This window comes from Mauremys mutica, chromosome 20 (genome assembly GCF_020497125.1).
Source record: "Mauremys mutica isolate MM-2020 ecotype Southern chromosome 20, ASM2049712v1, whole genome shotgun sequence".
In the NCBI taxonomy this organism is placed as follows: domain Eukaryota; kingdom Metazoa; phylum Chordata; order Testudines; family Geoemydidae; genus Mauremys; species Mauremys mutica.
Window position 1 is genome coordinate 6,100,702 of NC_059091.1, and position 17,954 is coordinate 6,118,655.

General features: G+C 55.8%; 1 protein-coding gene across 6 annotated transcripts; it reads right to left on the reverse strand.

Annotated features, from left to right (window-relative positions):
* Window positions 1-1,416: 1,416 nt before the first annotated feature.
* On the reverse strand, window positions 1,417-17,568 carry CSAD (cysteine sulfinic acid decarboxylase). 6 transcript variants are annotated; one of them, XM_044995395.1, is made up of 15 exons: window positions 17,496-17,568; window positions 12,069-12,218; window positions 10,399-10,525; window positions 9,858-9,948; window positions 9,263-9,369; window positions 8,068-8,183; window positions 6,976-7,055; window positions 6,430-6,484; window positions 6,201-6,317; window positions 5,316-5,380; window positions 4,812-4,893; window positions 4,276-4,475; window positions 4,099-4,150; window positions 3,686-3,775; window positions 1,417-2,426 (listed from the first exon to the last, which is right to left on the reverse strand). In XM_044995395.1, exons 2-15 carry the CDS (start codon window positions 12,189-12,191, stop codon window positions 2,253-2,255), a joined length of 1,479 nt encoding a protein of 492 aa, XP_044851330.1. In that variant the 5' UTR covers window positions 12,192-12,218; window positions 17,496-17,568; the 3' UTR covers window positions 1,417-2,252. The 6 variants fall into 6 exon arrangements, with proteins under 6 accessions (XP_044851330.1, XP_044851326.1, XP_044851331.1 ...); XM_044995391.1 differs by lacking the exon at window positions 17,496-17,568 and adding an exon at window positions 17,184-17,335; XM_044995396.1 differs by lacking the exon at window positions 17,496-17,568 and adding an exon at window positions 14,239-14,261.
* Between the last annotated feature and the right edge of the window lie 386 nt (window positions 17,569-17,954).

Below are 17,954 nucleotides of genomic sequence, written 5' to 3' on the forward strand. Positions count from 1 at the left end.
AGTTCAGTCCTTGAGGGGGCCACTTGGGGATCTGGGGCAAAATCAGTACTTGGTCCTGCTAGTGAAGGCAGGGGGCTGGGCTCGATGACCTTTCGGGGTCCCTTCCAGTTCTCTGAGATAGGTTTAGCTCCATATATTATGTCATGGGGGGGTTGGGGGGCAGAGCCAGCTCTGTGCCTGTGGGAAGGCACTGTGTGCTGGTGGGATGCTGGGGAGGTCCTACTGATTTGCAGCCAGTTTGCACAAGCATTGCTGCAGCAAAGCAGCTTCACCAGGCCAGCAGAGGCCGGGCCGGGCCCTGTGGTGGGAGTGGTGCGGGTCTGTTCGCTGCCTCCGGGCCCAATACCAAAGCAGGGACATGAGCAGCTCCAGGCCCCTGTCCAAGCAAGCAGCCCCAGTGGCCTTGTCTGAGCTGGGCTCCAAGGGGGGCGGGGGGCGCTAGCAGATGCTGGTTTCTCAGCATGTTCTAAACGCCCAGTAGTGATGAGACCTCGAGCCCAGTTAAAGCCGCGGTTCCCCCACCCCAACATGTTAGAGTGCCAGTAGGAATCCGCTGGCTCTCAGCTGAGTGTGGGCACGAGCCAGTGTCACATCCAGCCAGCAGGGGGTCTGCACCCTCCCCCCCAGGACCCCAGCCTGGCTGCAGAGGGGAGGACAGGTAACAAGCAGGCTGGGAGCTGGGGCAAAAAGATGAGGCTGTTGAGAAGGCCAAAAGGATAACTGGTCCAAAAAGAATGAGAGCCATTAATGGACCTATCCTCCATTAACTTATCAGCCGAGATGGTCAGGGACGCAACCCATGCTTTGGGTGTCCCTGAACCTCTAATGGCCACAAGCTGGGACTGGATCACTCAGCAATGGCCCTGCTCATTCCTTCTGAAGCATCTAGCACCGGCTGCTGGCAGAAGACAGGATACCAGGCTAGATGGACCACTGGTGTGACCCAGTATGGCCGTTCTTATGAGCTCTCAGACAATGCTGAGAATGCATACACAGATCCCAGAGCAGGTCAGAATCACTGTCCTCATTTCACAGCCGAGGAAACCGAAGCTCGGGGAGGGGAAGTGACTCATTCGCAGCCACAGAAAGAGCGCGAGCTGGGAATAGAGGCCCAGGGCAGTGTTCTAACCACTGGGCCGTGCTGGCTCTCCAGCTATAAGTTGTGTTACCGATTCTCTGGAGCTGTAGGCAATGTCGCAAGACTTCTTGCAGCAGTGAACTTCTATGCTTACCATAAGCCTGGTGGTCTCTAAGCTCATTTTAAGGTAAGTCATTTTAGCTAGGAGGAGGGGGAAGCAGAATTTGCCCCTGGGCTGGTATGGCGATTTAACAAACCTAGCAGTGGTTTGGCTTTAAGACCAAAAGCCAACGTTTACTGCTGTGCTGCTTATGAAATGCTGCGGGGAGAGCAGGGGGGAAGCATTTACCACGCATTTATTAAGAACTGACATCATGCGCTTCATTAAATGAATCACAAATACCTAGGCCAGAGTGCTGCTAAGGGCAGGGGAGGAACGACAAAGGAGCACCACGATCGCTCGGTAGCCGCTTGAGAAGCGGAATTCGGCAGTTTCGTTTGACTTGAAAAGGTGGTTTGGAGGCAACCCAGGTGGAGCTTTGTGTCAGTTCCACACAGCTCGGTGCAGCTCCACGGCACGTGTGGACTGCCCCACGACCGCCATTCCTCCTACGGGATCAGCTGTGTCTGAGCGTACATCCCAGACCCTGGCCTGTTGCACCAGATGTTGATGTTCTACTTGACCACAGGCTGGTGCTGAAATGTTCACCTCCAGAATCCAAGATAAGCATCCTCTTCCAGCTTGTCCAAGACGTACCAAGAGTCTTACTGGAGCTGCCTCAGGTCACAGCCAAAGGAAAGCTCTATGGAATCATGTGCTAGCTGATGTTCTCAAGAAGAATGCTACCATCTTTTCAGTAACCTCAGGTGCTACCCTTGTCTGGGCCTTGGCAATGTCCCTTCTCTCAAAAGGACCCAGGAGAGGAAGAGAGGGAGTTGCTAGAGAGAAGCACAAACGCTGAGTTCCTCTCTGGTGTAATGTGTATGGAGGACATGTGAGAGAGGCTGGTATCTGAACACCTTACTAGGGGTATAAATACCTGGAGTCTGGTGAACTGTCTTATCGTTGTAGTGCTTGCTGGACGCTGTGGAGAAAGGCAGGAGTGGGTGCGATGTCCCACCATCACTGAGAGACCTGCCAGGAGCTGATGGTGAGGAGGAGGGCCTGGGATCCCTACAAATCTGTGCCCAGTTTCTCAATCTCATCCAGGAAGAAGTCCAAGTCCTGCTTGGTGACCACGGGATTTGTGACAACCTGGCGGAAGAAGTTGACCTTGCTGCCAAGGGGTTGGTAGCCCACCATCATGGACCCTTTCTTCATCATCCGCTCCTTGATAGCTGGAGCCACCTAGGCGGAGCAGCACGTAACATCAGCATCAGTCAGTGGAGCATGTGGCCACCCAGTTAGCTAGCTGTGATATGAACCTGTAAACCCTTCTCCTGGGCTATAGTGTAGACCCCGCCAATGGCCAACCCATCTAGCTAGCTCAGGGTTTTAGGCTTGTGTGGGGACTGTCCCCTTTAAGAAGGAGCAGGGTCCAGTGCACCTGTGACATGTCAGCCACCTTCCAGTTAGGCTTAAGAGAGAGCCCATGAGCCGGGAGGGGAATCACACTGGAGGTGTGGAGGAGCCCCCGAGGAGAGAGGAGCAGTGATGGGCTAGGAGGAGTTGCTTGGGAGAGAGCTTCAGGTGTCCCAGTGGAGAAAGTGGAGTTGGGGAGGGGGCAGGAACAGGACTGTTAGTGGGGACCCTGATGGGTGGAAGGCCCGGAAAGTGGCCCCAAGGCAAAAGGGGAAGATCTAGCTTAGTTAGCGGGAGCTGAGCCCAGAAACAAGAGGGTGGGATCCCCCCCAAGCAGGTGTGGGACTCCTAGGGAACAGCTGGGGAGCTCTTTGGGCAAAGCCTTGAGGGAGGGGCTGTGGGAAGGGTGGTCATTCCCGGGAAGGGAGACCTGAAGCAGGCTCCAAAGGACGTGGGAGCACAGTACTGCTACTGATTCTCCGGTGGGTGAGGCCCTCGACTGGGGGAGGGGAAAATGACTATATGTGTTCACTGGCGAAAGGTTTCACTGCAAGGCTGTGGGGGAAATCACAGCATGGGTGTACGTGAAGACATTGTGCCCCGAGGCAGACGGACTACATTCCTTCCAAGGAAAAGGGAAACTGAGGCTGGATGCACCTGTTGTGCTGTGGGTTGATGCCGGAAGGCACCCCCAGCAGGGGTCACCATATAACAGCTTGGATTTTGAAAGGTATCAATGGGATTTGGGTGCGGGACTCCCTGGGTGCTGGATGTCCAACTCTGCCAGGCGGCTTTGAAAATCCCTCTCACAGATAATGCCTGGAACCCTGGTGTCTAAGTGGGACCAGTGGGACACAGACCTAGGGCCTTGGATACAAAGAAACAGTGAAGTCTTAGTACATAGTAAGCTAGCGGAGAGACAGCTGGGGTGCCACAGCCTGGGGGTTGGCAGTGGGACAGGACAGACAGACAGACATTCTCTCTCTCTCCCCACGAGTCTGGGTGGGCGTACTGGAGTTTACTATCTATCCATCAGAAAACAGGGGCTCTCCCCCCACCCCACTCCCAGCATTCCCTGCACTCACCTTTCCCAGTCTCTCCCAGTAATCGGCACAGCCCTCCTTGCCCCGGAGGCTGGGCGGCACAAACCAGAAACACAGATTGATGAACTCGGGCTGGGAGAGGTAAAGGAGAAGGGGTCACCAGCAGGGATCTCTGTAAGTAAACAACCCGAGCACCCTGAAACCTCAGCTAATGGAGGTGCAGCCTCTGGAGACGACAGGGCCCAAGCCTGCTCCCCCCTCGCTTATGGCGCTAGGAACACCCAAGGGGGTTGGATTTCATTGCTGGTCAACTCACGTAACAAGGTTAAATAGCTGCTGCCCGCCCACCCATCAATAAGGGCTTTGGGAATTCATGATAAACTCTCCCCGATCCCTTGGAAAACAACAAGCTCCCGATGAGCCGTGGTGTAGCAATGGCTCCAGGTGGCCCATACCTCTATCACCAGCTGGAAACCTTCCCTTTTCTTGATCTCCTCAGCCAGGTACCTAGAGAGGATGAAGAGAACATCGTTGATCTTTGTGGTGGGCATAGAGACGTGTGTAAGGATCAGGGGACATCACTAGAGCACCTCTTGGGGTTAGGGGAACACCTGTATCCCCCCACCCCTCACCTAGTGAACTCGAAGGCCCTGTCCACTCGCTTCTCCAGCCCCTCGGTCCCATTGGCCTTCCACATCAGCCACAGCTTGAGGCAGTCCACCTTGCGGCCACACTGGATGGTCTTGTCTCCCGTGTCGTAGGCCACGTCGTAGAACTTGTCAGTCTGGAAGAGGTAGGTGGCGTTGGCGCAGTGGCACCGCTGCAGCAGGCCCTGAAATGGGAGGGTCCAGCAAACACATCAGCATGTCCCGACCACGGTCACATGGGACGGCAGGGACAAGGCATGCGCTAGGCAGGCCAGCAAGGGAGCACTGAGGGAGCTGGATGGGCTCTACATGTGCACAGAAACGCCACTTCCAACAACACCCAGCAGGGGGCGCTGTAGGGAATGGGGCAGGGCTATTGGCTATGGGGGAGCTCCCTGTCACTTCATTTGCAGCCTCTTCCAGCAGGAGGCACTGTAGGGAACAGCACATAAGCTGCATTCGTCACAGCAGGGTTACAACTGCCTGCCTCTGCAGGGGAGGGAACGGCGGCGAAGACCTACGGAGCTCTCTCGAAGCAGGAAGGCAGAGCACTGCAAACCCGTCATCAGCATCTTGTGGGGGTTCCAAGCCACCGAATCCGCCCTGCAAGGGAAAGGGAGACTCAGTGAGACATTAACATCAGCTGGGCCAGGGAACGGGCTGGGGGGCACAGGGCCGGCTGGGGGCGCACTGGGCAGCGGATGGCCAGCTACAAGAGGTGTATGGAATGGGATATTCACCAGCAGGAGCAGAGCTGCACACACTCACATTGATGCCACAATGTGCTAATTTCAGGGTCTTCCAGGCACAGGCTGGATCGGACAGGATCACATGATGCAGGGAGGGATCATCTCCCGCTCTGGCTCAATTACTGTTCTCCGTGTGTCCTGGAAGTTCTTCACCCTGATGTAAACTCCTGCGTAACCAGCCCCTCGCCTGATCTCAACGGCTCTGACCTCCACTACTCCCATGAAGCTGCAAGTGCGACCGCTAACCCTGTCCCCCGGTTTGGGGACAGTACCCACCTCTCTATCCCACGCAGGAGATGTCTGTGTCTTCTAGAGAGCAGGGCACTCCCACCCCAGGCGGCCTGCCAAGGAGGAACAGGGAGAGACAGCAGCGCTTTGAGTTCAGTCAGCAGCCAGTGGGGGAGCTACAAGTGGCTAAACCCGCTGAGACTGGGGCATGCTGCACCCTCAGCCAAGGGGAACCCTGTTTCAAGATGGTCCCTTCTAGCCCAGCCTAGGGCCTCTTCTCTCACTGTGACATCTACGATCCCCTGCCTTTTGGCTGCTCTAAGGGGAGAGCCTGACTCTAAAGCCTCCTGCCTGGGTTCTGCAAGAGGCCCAGTGCACGTGGAGAGAGGACGCTAGAGCTGGAGGAATGCAGCCATCGGTTCCAGCACCAAACTGGCAAGTGACTTCCAGTCTGGGTGCATGAGAGATGGCAGAATAAAAAGCTACTGTCCAAGTGGCCCAAGGGGATGATGGGAAGGCACCGGAGGACTAGCGGCCCCCAAGCAGTGCATTCTCGCTGCGGAGTGATAGCAGCAGACCCGTTGTGCTCACTTCGGTGTGTGTTAGTAGCATCGCAGAACAGGGGTGATGGCTTGTGTGTGTGGATGGGGGAGAGTTCACAGGATCCTTCACACTCCAACAGGAGTGAACTCTGCCGTGGAGACGAGCCGTGTGGGGGTTAGGGATAGGGCTTGTCAATTACCAGCAATGCTGGGTCTGTTCAGCCAAACTGTGGGAACCAAAGGTTCCCAGTGACCTCCTCATCCGCTCCCCTAGCCTAGCTCACCTCCCTTCCCGGACAGACATCGCACGCGCCCAGGGACGGAGCCCTTCCTAAATCTCTAGCGCCCGAGGGCACATCTCCCTGCCCCACCCTCCTTGGGGGGGACTCACATCCACGTGAAACCAGGCCCCGTGGCGCTCGCACACATCTGCCACGTCCGCCAGGGGGTCGAAGGCTCCCAGCACAGTGGTGCCACAGGTGGCGTTGACAAAGAAAGGACACGCGCCCTGGAAGGGAAGAGGGGCAGTGGGTGGGGTGCGGCGTTACAGGGCGGAAGTGTTCCTAGCAGGCTGCTCCCTGCCCCACAGACCAGATCCCCTCACCCCACCCCAAACTCACCTCAGATTTTGCCTTGTTGATCTGTTTCTCCAGGTCTGCAGGGATCATTTTCCCCCTGAGGATGAGAGCACAAGTTATCCCTGGAGGCAGACTCTGTGCAGGGAGCAGAGATGGATTCTTCTGCCCAAGTCCATCCAGGTGGCTGAAGGGAAGCATCTGTGGGAGCGGTTAGCTACCCTGCTCGGGCCAGCAAGAGTCACTGATGGGACTCATGGAGGAGTGATGGCTTGTGGGAGGTCCCAGCCTCCTACAGAGCCTGAAAGAAATGGGGCATGTGCCCCGGGTGTTGGGGAGCCTTGAGCTACTCCAGTGTCAGCCTCTCCCAGGAGGGGGTGCTGATTGCTGGGGCGCTTCCAACTACCCAGCTCCCAGAAAGGGGAGCTGTAGGGAGCAGGGCAAAAGTCCTGGGCACTGGGGTGCTTCCAGCGGCTGTCGTACCAGCCTCTCCCAGCAGGGGGTGCTGTAGGAAGGGAAGGAGGCGCAGCCGAATGGAACCAGTGCCAGGTCTGGATAAAGGCCACAAGCATTCCCAGTGTGAGCTCTCACCTCTCATCCACTCCCACCAGGTAGATGTTGTCTGTGCCAATGCCCAGGAAAGCTGCCCCCTTCTGCATGGAGTAGTGGCACTGTGGGGGAAGGCAGAAGGGAGGGAATCAGCACAGACTCCTGCCAGGGTCCAATCCCAAAGAAATCACAGGGCAGGAAGTGTCATTTAGAGGTGAGAGCTGCAGGATCCCTGGGAGTCAGGGCTGCTTTAACTGAATGTACCATTTTGGCCTGTGTTGCAGGAGGGCTGGAACAATTTGTATGGGGGGGGGGGTGAGCCGTTGAACCAAATTAAACCCTGGATAGGATGGAAACCACTTCAAGTGACGGGGTGCTGCAGCACCCCCCTGTACCCCTAGTTCCAGCACCTCTGCTGTATCATGTATTCTGTGATACTTTAGCCCTGCTGCGTTATGCCCTTGGGGGGGCCACTGCACGGAGTGGATGGAAAACTGATGTGCCTTAATTCTCCGACAGGGCCCCTGGTACTGTGGTAAGAGGCCTGTTTGAAGGGCTTGGCCAGATTACAGATGTCGACGTTTATGGGATTTTTGGCCTTGTCCAAATTAGCAGAAAAATGCTACAGCAAGAAGCCGGGGGTTGAAGTTCCACGAATTGCAGCCTCCGTCGCATTCCTCTCCTCCTCCCACAACACCTCTCAGGCACTTACAAGTGCGGGACGGACCGCGGCTCTGAGAGCTGGCTGAATCCAGGCCCTGGGCATCCTTCCCGGGGCGGCTAGCGACCCTCAGGCATTGCAACCCTTAACCCTCTGGTTCACCCACTTGGCCTACCTCCATCCCACAACGCAATGCTTCCTGTTTGAAAAGGACCCCCGAAAGACCCCGGTCCCTGTGCCGGGCTGTGTGTATGGCACGCTGGGCAAACTGGGGAGGGGGAACTGTAGGTGGCCTGAGTTAAGCCAAATGGCACAGACGCTGAGGGTAGAAGTGGGTCATGCTCTGGGCCCTGCTGATCCACAGCTCTGATGGGGTGACACTGCAGCACCCCATCCCTCAGGGAAGACCAAGCCCACCCCCCTCTTCTCATGCTCCTGTCATGCTTAGCGAAGAGGAAGCCCCAGGTTGGCACCTCTTGCGACGTGAACACCGCCAGCCTCGGCAGTGCCCAGATGCCCTTCTGTTTGATGTCCGGGAAGCGATGATACCGTGCCACGTTCATGGCGTATATATTGGAGAGGGAGCCTCCTGCAGGGAAACAAACCCACAGAGATCAGTGCAAGCCTGCCGCCCACTCCCCATGTGCTGCGGGACAGGCCAGGGCAGGAACAAGGGCAGCTTTGGAGAAGAGGAAGGAGGGTTCCCTGAGCAGGATTCAATCACCGCACCAAGAAGAAACTTGCCCTGGTGGAGTCCCCACTACCACCAGCAGGGCATGGGAGGATGCTCACGCTGCTGAGGTGAAGAAGCTGGCATCAGCAGGGCACTGTTGAGAGGAAGCTCACACTGGTGGAAGGAGGTTGGTATTGGCAGGGCACTGCTGGGAGGACGCTCACACTAACCGAGCACTGCTGGGAGGAAGGGCCAGGTGGCACTGGTATATCACCGTAAGAGTGTCAGGTTCTAGGACTCTGCATAAGAAAGCAGAGCTTTTTTGCTGACTCACCTTAGTGCCTGGTGCCAGAACCCTGCAGAGAGAGACAGAAGTACTTCTGCTGCCTCCTTCTGTAAGGGAGGTCCTATCCGGTCCAAGCCATGACATAAAAGGAGCTGGAGGGTCTCTCTGAGGCAGAGGGAACTAAAGGTAGAGATCGGGGGAGTCCTGCAGAGAAGCACCCTAGGAAGAGCCAAGCTCAGGAGAAAGCTTTGGCCATAGGTTATGTTCTGTTGTTGCTTTTTAAGTGAACCGTAAAGGCAAACTGCAGGGAGGGCTGAGTCTGGCTCTTGCCCCATGTGTGTGCCAGAGAGGGCCGAGTCTGCCCCCTGCCCCCTATGTCAGCCAGGGATGCCAGCTGCTAACCCTGCTCACACACTTCTTTCAGGGATCTCCTAGCCCTGCAGGACTCCGGCAGTTCTGAGCTGTATGGTATAGGAGCCAGATCCTGGGGAAACTGGTGCAGCTCAATCAGTGTCAATGGAGCTACCACGATTGACCCCAGCTGAGGGTCTAGTCCTGCACCTTCACTTTGGATTTGTGGGGGGGGGGGCTGTCAGACCGGCAATGGGGCAGGAGGGACCCAGCAGGAAACCCGGTTCATGAAAGGGCAGTGATGCCCTGGGTGCCCCTGGCTTGACCCTCCCTCTGGCAGTATATCAGCCTCACGCACCTGGGCAGAATATCCCGTCTCCACTCCCCCAGCCAATCAGCTCCCGCAGCTTCTTCAGCACCACCTCCTCCATGAGCACAAACACCGGGGCGATCTCGTAGGTGTACCTGGGCCACACAGACACACCTCAGCGAGGCACCCGGCCATTGGGGGAGGGGGCGTACCTGGAGCTGCACAGGAGATGGGTAGTCCAGGAGGGGAGTGCAACCTGCAGGGCGCTGGTCCATATTGCAGATTGCAGACCAGCTGGGCAGCGATGGGAGCTCTGATTCAAGAGCACCTGGGCGTGGGGCAGCAGTGGGGGCTGTGGGTCGGGATTGAGGGGCATTAGCAGAGCTGTGTGGGGAGCCACACACCCTCTACATCTAAAGAGGAGACACTGCAGCCTCCAGGATCCTTGGGGCAAAAATGAGGCCCCAGAACTTCCCCCCCTTGTGAATTCCACCCACCCCTCCCTGTCTTTTGGCAGCAAACAGCCCCGGCATTCTCACTTTCCTGTGTCCTTAACTGTCCTTGTTCCCCACCCCCAGCTAGATGCGCTGCCTCCCTGGGCAGCTCCAGGCAAAGGGTGCTCAGAGACAGGGCAAGGACGTACTGGCTGGTGTTGAGCGTCTCTGTGATCATCCGTCCCACCAGGGCATGGGGATCCAGCCCCGAAAACAGCTGGTTAAAGAAACGAGGATGACCTGTGGGGGAGGGAGGGAGAGAACCTTTAACACAGGGAAAGAGCAGGAAACAGAGCTTGCGTCCTCATTAAACCTGGGCTAGATCCGACATCAGTCACCAGCTCAGCCCTACACCGGGCAGCCCCCAGGACCCATGAGCCCATAAATACATTTGAGCTAAAGGAGAATCTCTGAGTTGTAGCAGTTTCAAAGCCGTTACCCTCTTCGGGCTGCGGCCGCTAGAGGGCGATAGCCACCTTCACCTGGCTGGGCTCCAGGGATGCAGACACCCTAGTTGGTACGGCACAGCTGTGCTGATATCCCTTACGGGCGTAGTTCTGACCTAGCACGCAGGCCCTGCTCAGTGGAGGGCGAGCCTTGTCCTCCCTCTGACGCACAGCCAGCGGGAAGGGGGACCCCCTCCGAGGGCAGCACCAGGCCCAGCCGTCGTCGGAGCCTCTCAGCACCTACATGTTTTCACGCTGTAGCGGATGACGTCCCGGCAGTGCTCCAGCACCCTCTGCCGGGGCTCCCCACTGCTCCTCAGCTCCAGGTCCAGGATTTTCTGCAGGTCTTGGGGCTCCCTCCAGTCACAGACCTGAAGGGACAGAGACAATCCGTCAGCAGCCTGCTCCGGTCCTGCTGAGCTGGGAAAACAGCCCTTCCCTGGATGCTCCCTTCGCCAGGGGGCACAGGGCAAGCAGGGCCCACCTCAGCAGGGAGCCCCCCACAACTGGGGGCAAGGCTGGTAGCAGATGCCCAGCTCGTGACCTCAGGGGCCTGTGCACATGTGTGAGGGGGGTTACTCCAGGCTGGGGGAAAGGAGTCGGGTCCTGTCTAAGCAGTAGCAGGGGGCAGCTCAGTTCTATGCACTCTCCTCCCCACCGTTAGCTCCGGGACTTCCTCTCACCATCCCTGGCAACGGAGGAGTCTGGAATGGTCACCCCCCCCTCCCCCCGGGTAGCCGTCCAGCCTTTGCTCCGTGCCCAGGGATGTATTTCTCCTGGACTGAGCCCATAAACAGGAAAGGACGGGAGGGGAACGGGGTCCAAGCAGCACATCAGAGAGAGGCTTTCCCTGCGGCCGCAATCCCAGAACTTCTCCCTCCCCGGGCTCCACAGGACCCTTGACAACACACAGAGCCCTTCCCCAGGCTCTTTCACACCACGGGGCCTCGTGTTTTCCCCTCTGCAAAGTGCGACGATGCCGGCCTGCGTCCCAGAGCGAGGCCTCCAAGCTCAGTGCCCCGGCGTGTCCAGAGCTCTTGGAGATCCTCCCCTGGGAGAGGGGACAGCGGAGCACAGCGCCAGCAGCAGTCAGGGGAACAGACAGCACGTGCCGAGCAAAGTCACTCCTCTGCTTGCGATCTAAGGCATGAGCGGGCACGGTACGGTGTGCATGGGCGCTGGCGTGCAGCCTGTGGCCGCTCTCCTCTCTAGGCAATGGTGCAGCCCATAAAGATGTACCATGCCCCTTGAGCTGAGTGGCCAGGCCTGCGCCCCTTTAATATTAAAGCCGAGGGTGCGATCGGCGCTGTTTTGTACGCATGAGGTGGGCCATAGGGCTCCTGATCCGCTGCCGGTGCGGCCCTTGGCCAGGTGGTCTGTGCCAGGCTGCAGGGAGAAGCTGGGCAGTCTGTGCCCGACCGGCAGGGGGTAGCCAGACAGTCTGTGCCTTGGTGGCAGGAAGTGGCCATGTGGTCTGTGCCTATATTATAGGGGGTGACCAGGCAATCTGTGCCAGGGTGGTGGGGCAGTCTGTGCCCAGGCAGTAGGGGGCAACTTGGCGGTCTGTGCCTGGACTGCAGGGGGTGGCCTGTGGCACGGGTTAAGGCCAGCTGGGTCACTGCTCCGGTGGTGCCATGTTCCTGCCAATGGATTGGAAAAGCCGGTGATCACCACCGCTCTGGGCAAAGGACACCTGGAGACAGTCAGAGAGCCAATGATCACCACTGGCAGCAACTCGGCTTAGAAACAGACAGAAGCCCTTTGCAAAACACCTTTGTGGTAAGAGGGAAAACTCCCTCCCGTGCCCACGCTGAAGAGGGGCCAGCCACAGGCTACCCCATGGAAGGGGTGGGGCTACACTCCAGCCTCTTGGGCTGCTCAGCCGCCCCCCGCCCCCCCCCCCAGGAGCCTCACCTTTTCTGTGACATCTGTCCCTTTCCTGACGGCTTCCTCCAGGATGATCTGGAAAGCTTCCCGCAGGAACTCTTCGCCCGCTGCCTTATCCAGAGCGGGGTGGGACAGGGGGTCTTCTGCCATGGTTAGCCGTTTCCCCCGAGCATGCCCCTGTACATCAGAACACACATGACATCTGTGAATCTCTGTGGAGACCTACACTTTCCTGGGAGAGAAGCGTGAAGCCTGGGGAGGTCTGGACACCATACCTGCAGTACAGGAGCCTTCCCTATTCGCAGCCTGCTCCGGCACCTTCCCTAGGGCAGTGGGAGTCACAGAAAATCCTACCTGCAGCATGATCGCCAAAGGGGTGGGTGATATGGACCCCTCTAGGATGACCAGCCCTTGCTGTAGGACTTGGTCATCTGGAGACACCACCCAGCGCTGACCATTCACGTCCAGGCAACGTGGCCAGCCCAGAGGCCAGGCACGTCTGGCTGCAGCCTTCCTCGTCACATGGGGGAGGACATTCCTCCGCAGATCAGGGGCCACACACTCCTGGTGGGTTATAGGCCAAGGAGCATGAGCACAAAGAGCTTGGAACTAAGGGTCATTCCCCTCCTCCCAGAGCTTCAAAGTCCTCTGTAAGGCCCTGCCCCTACAGCTTCCCTTTCTTCCTCCTCCTGCTGCCTGTGCACCTCCTAAGCCAGTATCCTCCCTCTCTCCTCCAGACCCCCGCCCCCACACTTGGCTAATAATTGAAAACATTGAACTGTGGGAGCATCTAGTCATGGCCCAGGACCCCGCTGTGCTAGGTGCTGTACAGAGCAACATGACATCCCCTGCCCCAAAGAGCTCCCTATCCAAGTACAAGACATGAGACGACCCGTGGATTCCGCCACACAGAGGGAGGACGACCAGGAGACAGTGGGACAATAATGGTCAGCCTGGTAGGCAGCGATCTCAGCACCCCGGCTGCCTGCCTAGGACGTCGTCTCCTTTCCTTCTGCGCCATGCAACCCCCATCCCTGCTGTGAAACCCTTCCTAAACCCCCCCCCCTTCTACTGTGAGTGCTCTTCAGTGATAATCCCTAGTCCATAACCTCTGTACCACGGGGTCACCCCTCTGCATCTCAGCAGCACTGCCCGTGTCCGATCCCGACGGTCAGCCCTCGGGCCACAGTCTGATTCTTCCTTGCAGCTTTATGCCGGGCTGAGAACGCTCTCCGCCCACGACAAATAACTGTGCTGAGCTCTCCCCCATTGGAGCCCACGCACCCCCCAAACAACCACTCTGGGAAAAAGCCCCCCAGTGTCCTGTTACCTGTCCAGCCCTGTGAGATCTGTGCCCAGATCACAGGGACAAAGTACAAAGGAAACAATCTGTTACTGACAAATCAGTCCACACAGCAGCTCTTAAAGGCATCCCTTGCTGCTTCCAGGAGATTTTCTATTTGTCAGACACACGTAAGAGTCAAATTCACATAGGCCCCTGCTGGGCTCAGTCCAAACAGCCTGGCTCCGAGATACTGTACCTCTATGTGCTAAATGCTGTTTGCCACAGAAATGCCAGGGGCAGCCCAGGCCAGAGCGATGCTGAGACATTACAAACTCCTTTGGGAAAAGTGATCGTTACAGCTCATCCGGTGCTCAAGGAAGCGGGCAGGGTGCCCGGCCACCGATGGGAGCTTTCTGAACACCTTTCTTCTTTCCCTCCAGCCCGTCTCTCTCATTCCCCCCTTCCTGTGGTTCAGGCGCAGTGGAGAGGCAGCAGCTCCTTACCTGTCAGCTCCCAGAGGGGAAATGAACTAGGCAGCTCTGGCCAAAGTGCACTCTGTTGGCCCCAGTGCAGTCCACAGAGCCCTGCCCTCATGTTCTCTGCAGAGGCGTGGCTAGCAAGGACTACACGTCCCGGGGTGCGGCACCCCATCCCACCGCCAGAGGAGGTGCAACAAGTAGCAATGACAAGCCCCGGCATGCAGTGCACCAACTTAAGTCAAGAGGCAGCGCAGAGAGTGGAGACTGCTTTAGCAAGCCATGGATGTGCAATACAAGGTTCACTTGTATGCAGCAGGAAAAGCAACTACCCAGGGGTGCAAGAGAGAGCATCCTCTGCCCTAAACATTAACTTATGCCCTCAACATCCCAATATGTGTGAGACAAAGGCTGGTCTTGTGATTAAGAGACTGACCTGGGATTTAGGAGAGCTGGGTTCAGTTCTTGGTGCTACCACAGATTCCCTGTGTGAGTGGGGGCAAATTACACGAATCGGAGCATGCCTCAGTTTCCTCCCTGTAAAATGCAGATGATAAAGCTTCCTTTCTCCTACCCGTGTCTATTTAGACTGCACGCTCTTTGGACAGGGATATCAATCACCGTGCATTTATACAGTGCTTAGTGTAATGGGGCACCTATCCTGAGTGGGAGCCTTTAATACAATTGATAAATACCTTCCCCAATTTAGCTCCACCAGCTAATTCTCTGCTAAATACTCACTCAGTGCAAGTCACACTTGGTCACTGAGTACCAGGTGAGTGTTACTTCCCCGTTTTCACCAATTTTTCTTACACCTGATGTAATGGAATTGTTGTGCTGATTTCTGTCTGCCTCCTGCTCGGTGCATCCTCCAGCTAAAGCAAACCTTGCAACTCCCCGTGCAGAAATGGAACAAAACAGACCTTGTAGAGGATTTGCCACACCGGATCGAATGACTGATTCATCCAGTGCGGCCTCACGAATCCTGCCAACAACTGCTACTTCAAAGAAAAGTTAATATAATCCCACCATGCACCTGGCCGATTGTGCAATGATGTACAGAGGTGGTAACAAAAAATTGTGTTCCAATCCCACTCAGGCTTTCAGCTCACATTACAGCATGAGAGGTACTTACTCCTATCTGAGCCTGCCAAGCTATAAATGTTATTACTGGATATAAAAACCATCCACGCCTTCTTCCAATCCAGCCACAGCCGTGCTCCCGGGGAAGTGCGCAGGGTGATTAAGTGCTGCCTGAAGACTTGTTTCCATTTATTGGGGATTTAATTTAGCAACCGTTCATTTCAGGAATGGAAATTCCAACAATTTTTAGGAGGTTCCTAGTGTAACGCATACAGAACTCAACTCAAGGGCAGGCTACGGTCTTCTTACCTCTTTGATTCTCCACCTTTCCCATGCTGAGTCTCCAAGTTACAAGAGGCAGAGGTTTCGGGCCTCTTCTCCCATCTAGCCTTAAAGATAGGGCGGCTGGGCGTGCCCCCGAACCCTGTTTGCACACGCCAGGTCTTAGTTTATGCACCAGAAATGCAAAGCTTGGACCTGAAAACCACCTTCAGGGTTGCTGAGATCTGGCCTGTTCAGTCTGATCCATTTCATTTGGCCCAGTATTTTGCTCACTCAGATCCAAATCTTCCCCCAAAATCTAGAGTGTTTGGAACCTGCAGGGCCCATCTCCGCTGGTTCTTAGAACATATTATTTACAGCTGGCAGCACCACAGACACAAAGGAAGTCAAGGTCCCTGCCCTGAAGAGCTTTCCTTCTCGAAAGGATGGATGCCACACTACTAAAGGAGGAGCGACCAAGGAGAGATTGAGAGAACAAGGAGAGAGGAAAGCCTGCTCTTGCAAGAGCATCATAGGTGTGAGAGCCAGGGCTTGGCAGTGGGGGTGGGAAAAGGGCAATTGCCTCCCCACTTTTTAAACAGGGGACCCAGGCCCCCCGCTTTGAGAACATAGGCACCCGGCAACAGGTCAGCATGGAGGTAACCTGGGATGCTGCAGCTAAGACCAGGCAGTGGAGGGCAAGGGTAGGAGATGCCAGAAACCAGAGCCGCCAGCACAATGGACTCACCAGTGAGGAGCAGGAGCTGAGCACAGGTAGGGGGAGGCGGTGACCAGACAGGCCATGCAGGGAGTCACCCCTGGGCCTCCCCAGGTCGCCGCTGCCCTTCTGAGCATATAGGTGCTTGGTAGCAGGTCAGCACAGGGGGAGTCAGGAAGCTGCAGGCAGGGGAGCACAGAAGCCAGAGCTTCCGGGAGCCCGGGATGGAGCTGGAGGATGTTGGGAGTTGGGTACCAGGGTCACCTGGACAGCAGAGTCCCCCGCAGGGGGAGCAGGACCCAAGCATAGGTAGTGGGGAAGGCAGGAACAGGACGGGCTCTGCAGGGAGTCACTCCCTGTTCCCCTGGGCATCCCCCAACTGCTCCCCTCTTTGGGTTGCTGCTTGGCCCCCCCCAACTTTCTGGTCCTTCCGGCACCACTGGAGAGCGCTCATTCCCAAAGAGCACGTTACTTTGACCTCAATGGAGGAAAGGACATTAAACGTGTGCTTAACTCCCACAAGCTGTTACTCTCCTGGGTCAGGGTTTTAATTTGCTTCTTGAGCCAAACTTCTCTCCTGTTGATTCCGTATCTTTAACCCCAAGCTTTCTAAAATCAGGAGTGAGGTCCCCAAAATCATGAGATTTAAAAAAAAAATCACGATTTTAAGCCAAATAAAATAAAAATGGGCTTCTTTTTCTTTGCGTACTGGTTTCTGAGCCTGTAGATCACATTGGCTTCACATTCTCACATTCTTCTCTGCAACCATGAGGGTTAAAAACTTAGTTTAAAAAAAAAAAAAGATAGCTGAGATGCTCTTCTAATCACAGGACTCCAGGACCTGGGGTTTTGAGGCACCAGATATTGTCAGACTTGTGATAAAATCATCAGAGTTGGCAGCACTGCTGACTGGTTGAGGGGGATCTTTTCAAAGGTACCTAAGGGATTTCAGAGCACAAACCCCAGTGATTTTTCTATGCCACTTGTGTTCATGGGGCCCTGGGGAAAATCTTCTCCTGCATTTATTAAAATAAACTCTACTCTTGTTTATGATCAGGCTGAGAATAGTAAGGAGCACGAAACCTACAAGTACTCAAAAGCGACTGGAAGGCAGAGAGAGAACTGAGTCACAGCAATATGTTATAATCACAATCCCTGGGTAAGACAAGGCCTTTCACTGTAAATCATTAAACCTTCAACTTTTGAACCCACCCTTATTATTCCACAGTAATCTCATTTCCTTGCAAGAATGAACATCACCCTTTTACAGACCCACTCCACTCTAGGTAACCACCCCTAATTCATGAGAATCCACCTACCGTCCAAATGCGCTTTGCCCAACAGCCTGCTGCCTGCTTTCTGCCTGTGTATCCCCCTAAAGAAGGGGAAGGTGGGGCGGGGAAAGGAACTCTGTGGGAGCAGCGCAGGCAGCACACCATATCAGGATCAATTCCTGCACCCTGGCCTACGGCTCCAAATGGGAAATTAACTACAGGTGTTAGTCCACATGGTATCATCACGGGTCTGGCCGGCACCAACAAGGGACAGATCCTTGCCAGACTTTTATGGAGAGCAAAAAGGGATTTCAACAACAAGGCACACTTTATTTTAAGCCAGCGGGGATTTCTCACCGGTGAGATCCCAGATCTGCAAGCTGTGAAAAGTCACGTGATGGTAGCAGCCATGAAGGTTGCAGCGGCCACTGAGGGTCCCCATTGCTTCTGGAACAACTGTTAGTGAGGTGGGGCTGGTCCATTGTTACGAGGGCTCTGCAGGTCAGGGAGTCATAGCAGGCTAAAAACCAGTCAGAGACCACGTCAGTCTCCCTGCTCACTCCATCACAGACCTAAAAGTCACAATATTATAAAAAAAAAAACCTTCAAAAACAGACTCCAACGAGAGGTGACTGAACTGGAATTAATTTGCAAACTGGACACCATTAAATTAGGCTTAAATAAAGACTGGGAGTGGGTGGGTCATTACACGAAGTACAACTATTTTCCCATGTTTATTCCCCTTTCCTCACAACCCAGGTGTGTATATTGGGGTGGGGCCAGGGAGAGCCCCTCCCACCGGGGGGGTGTATTGAG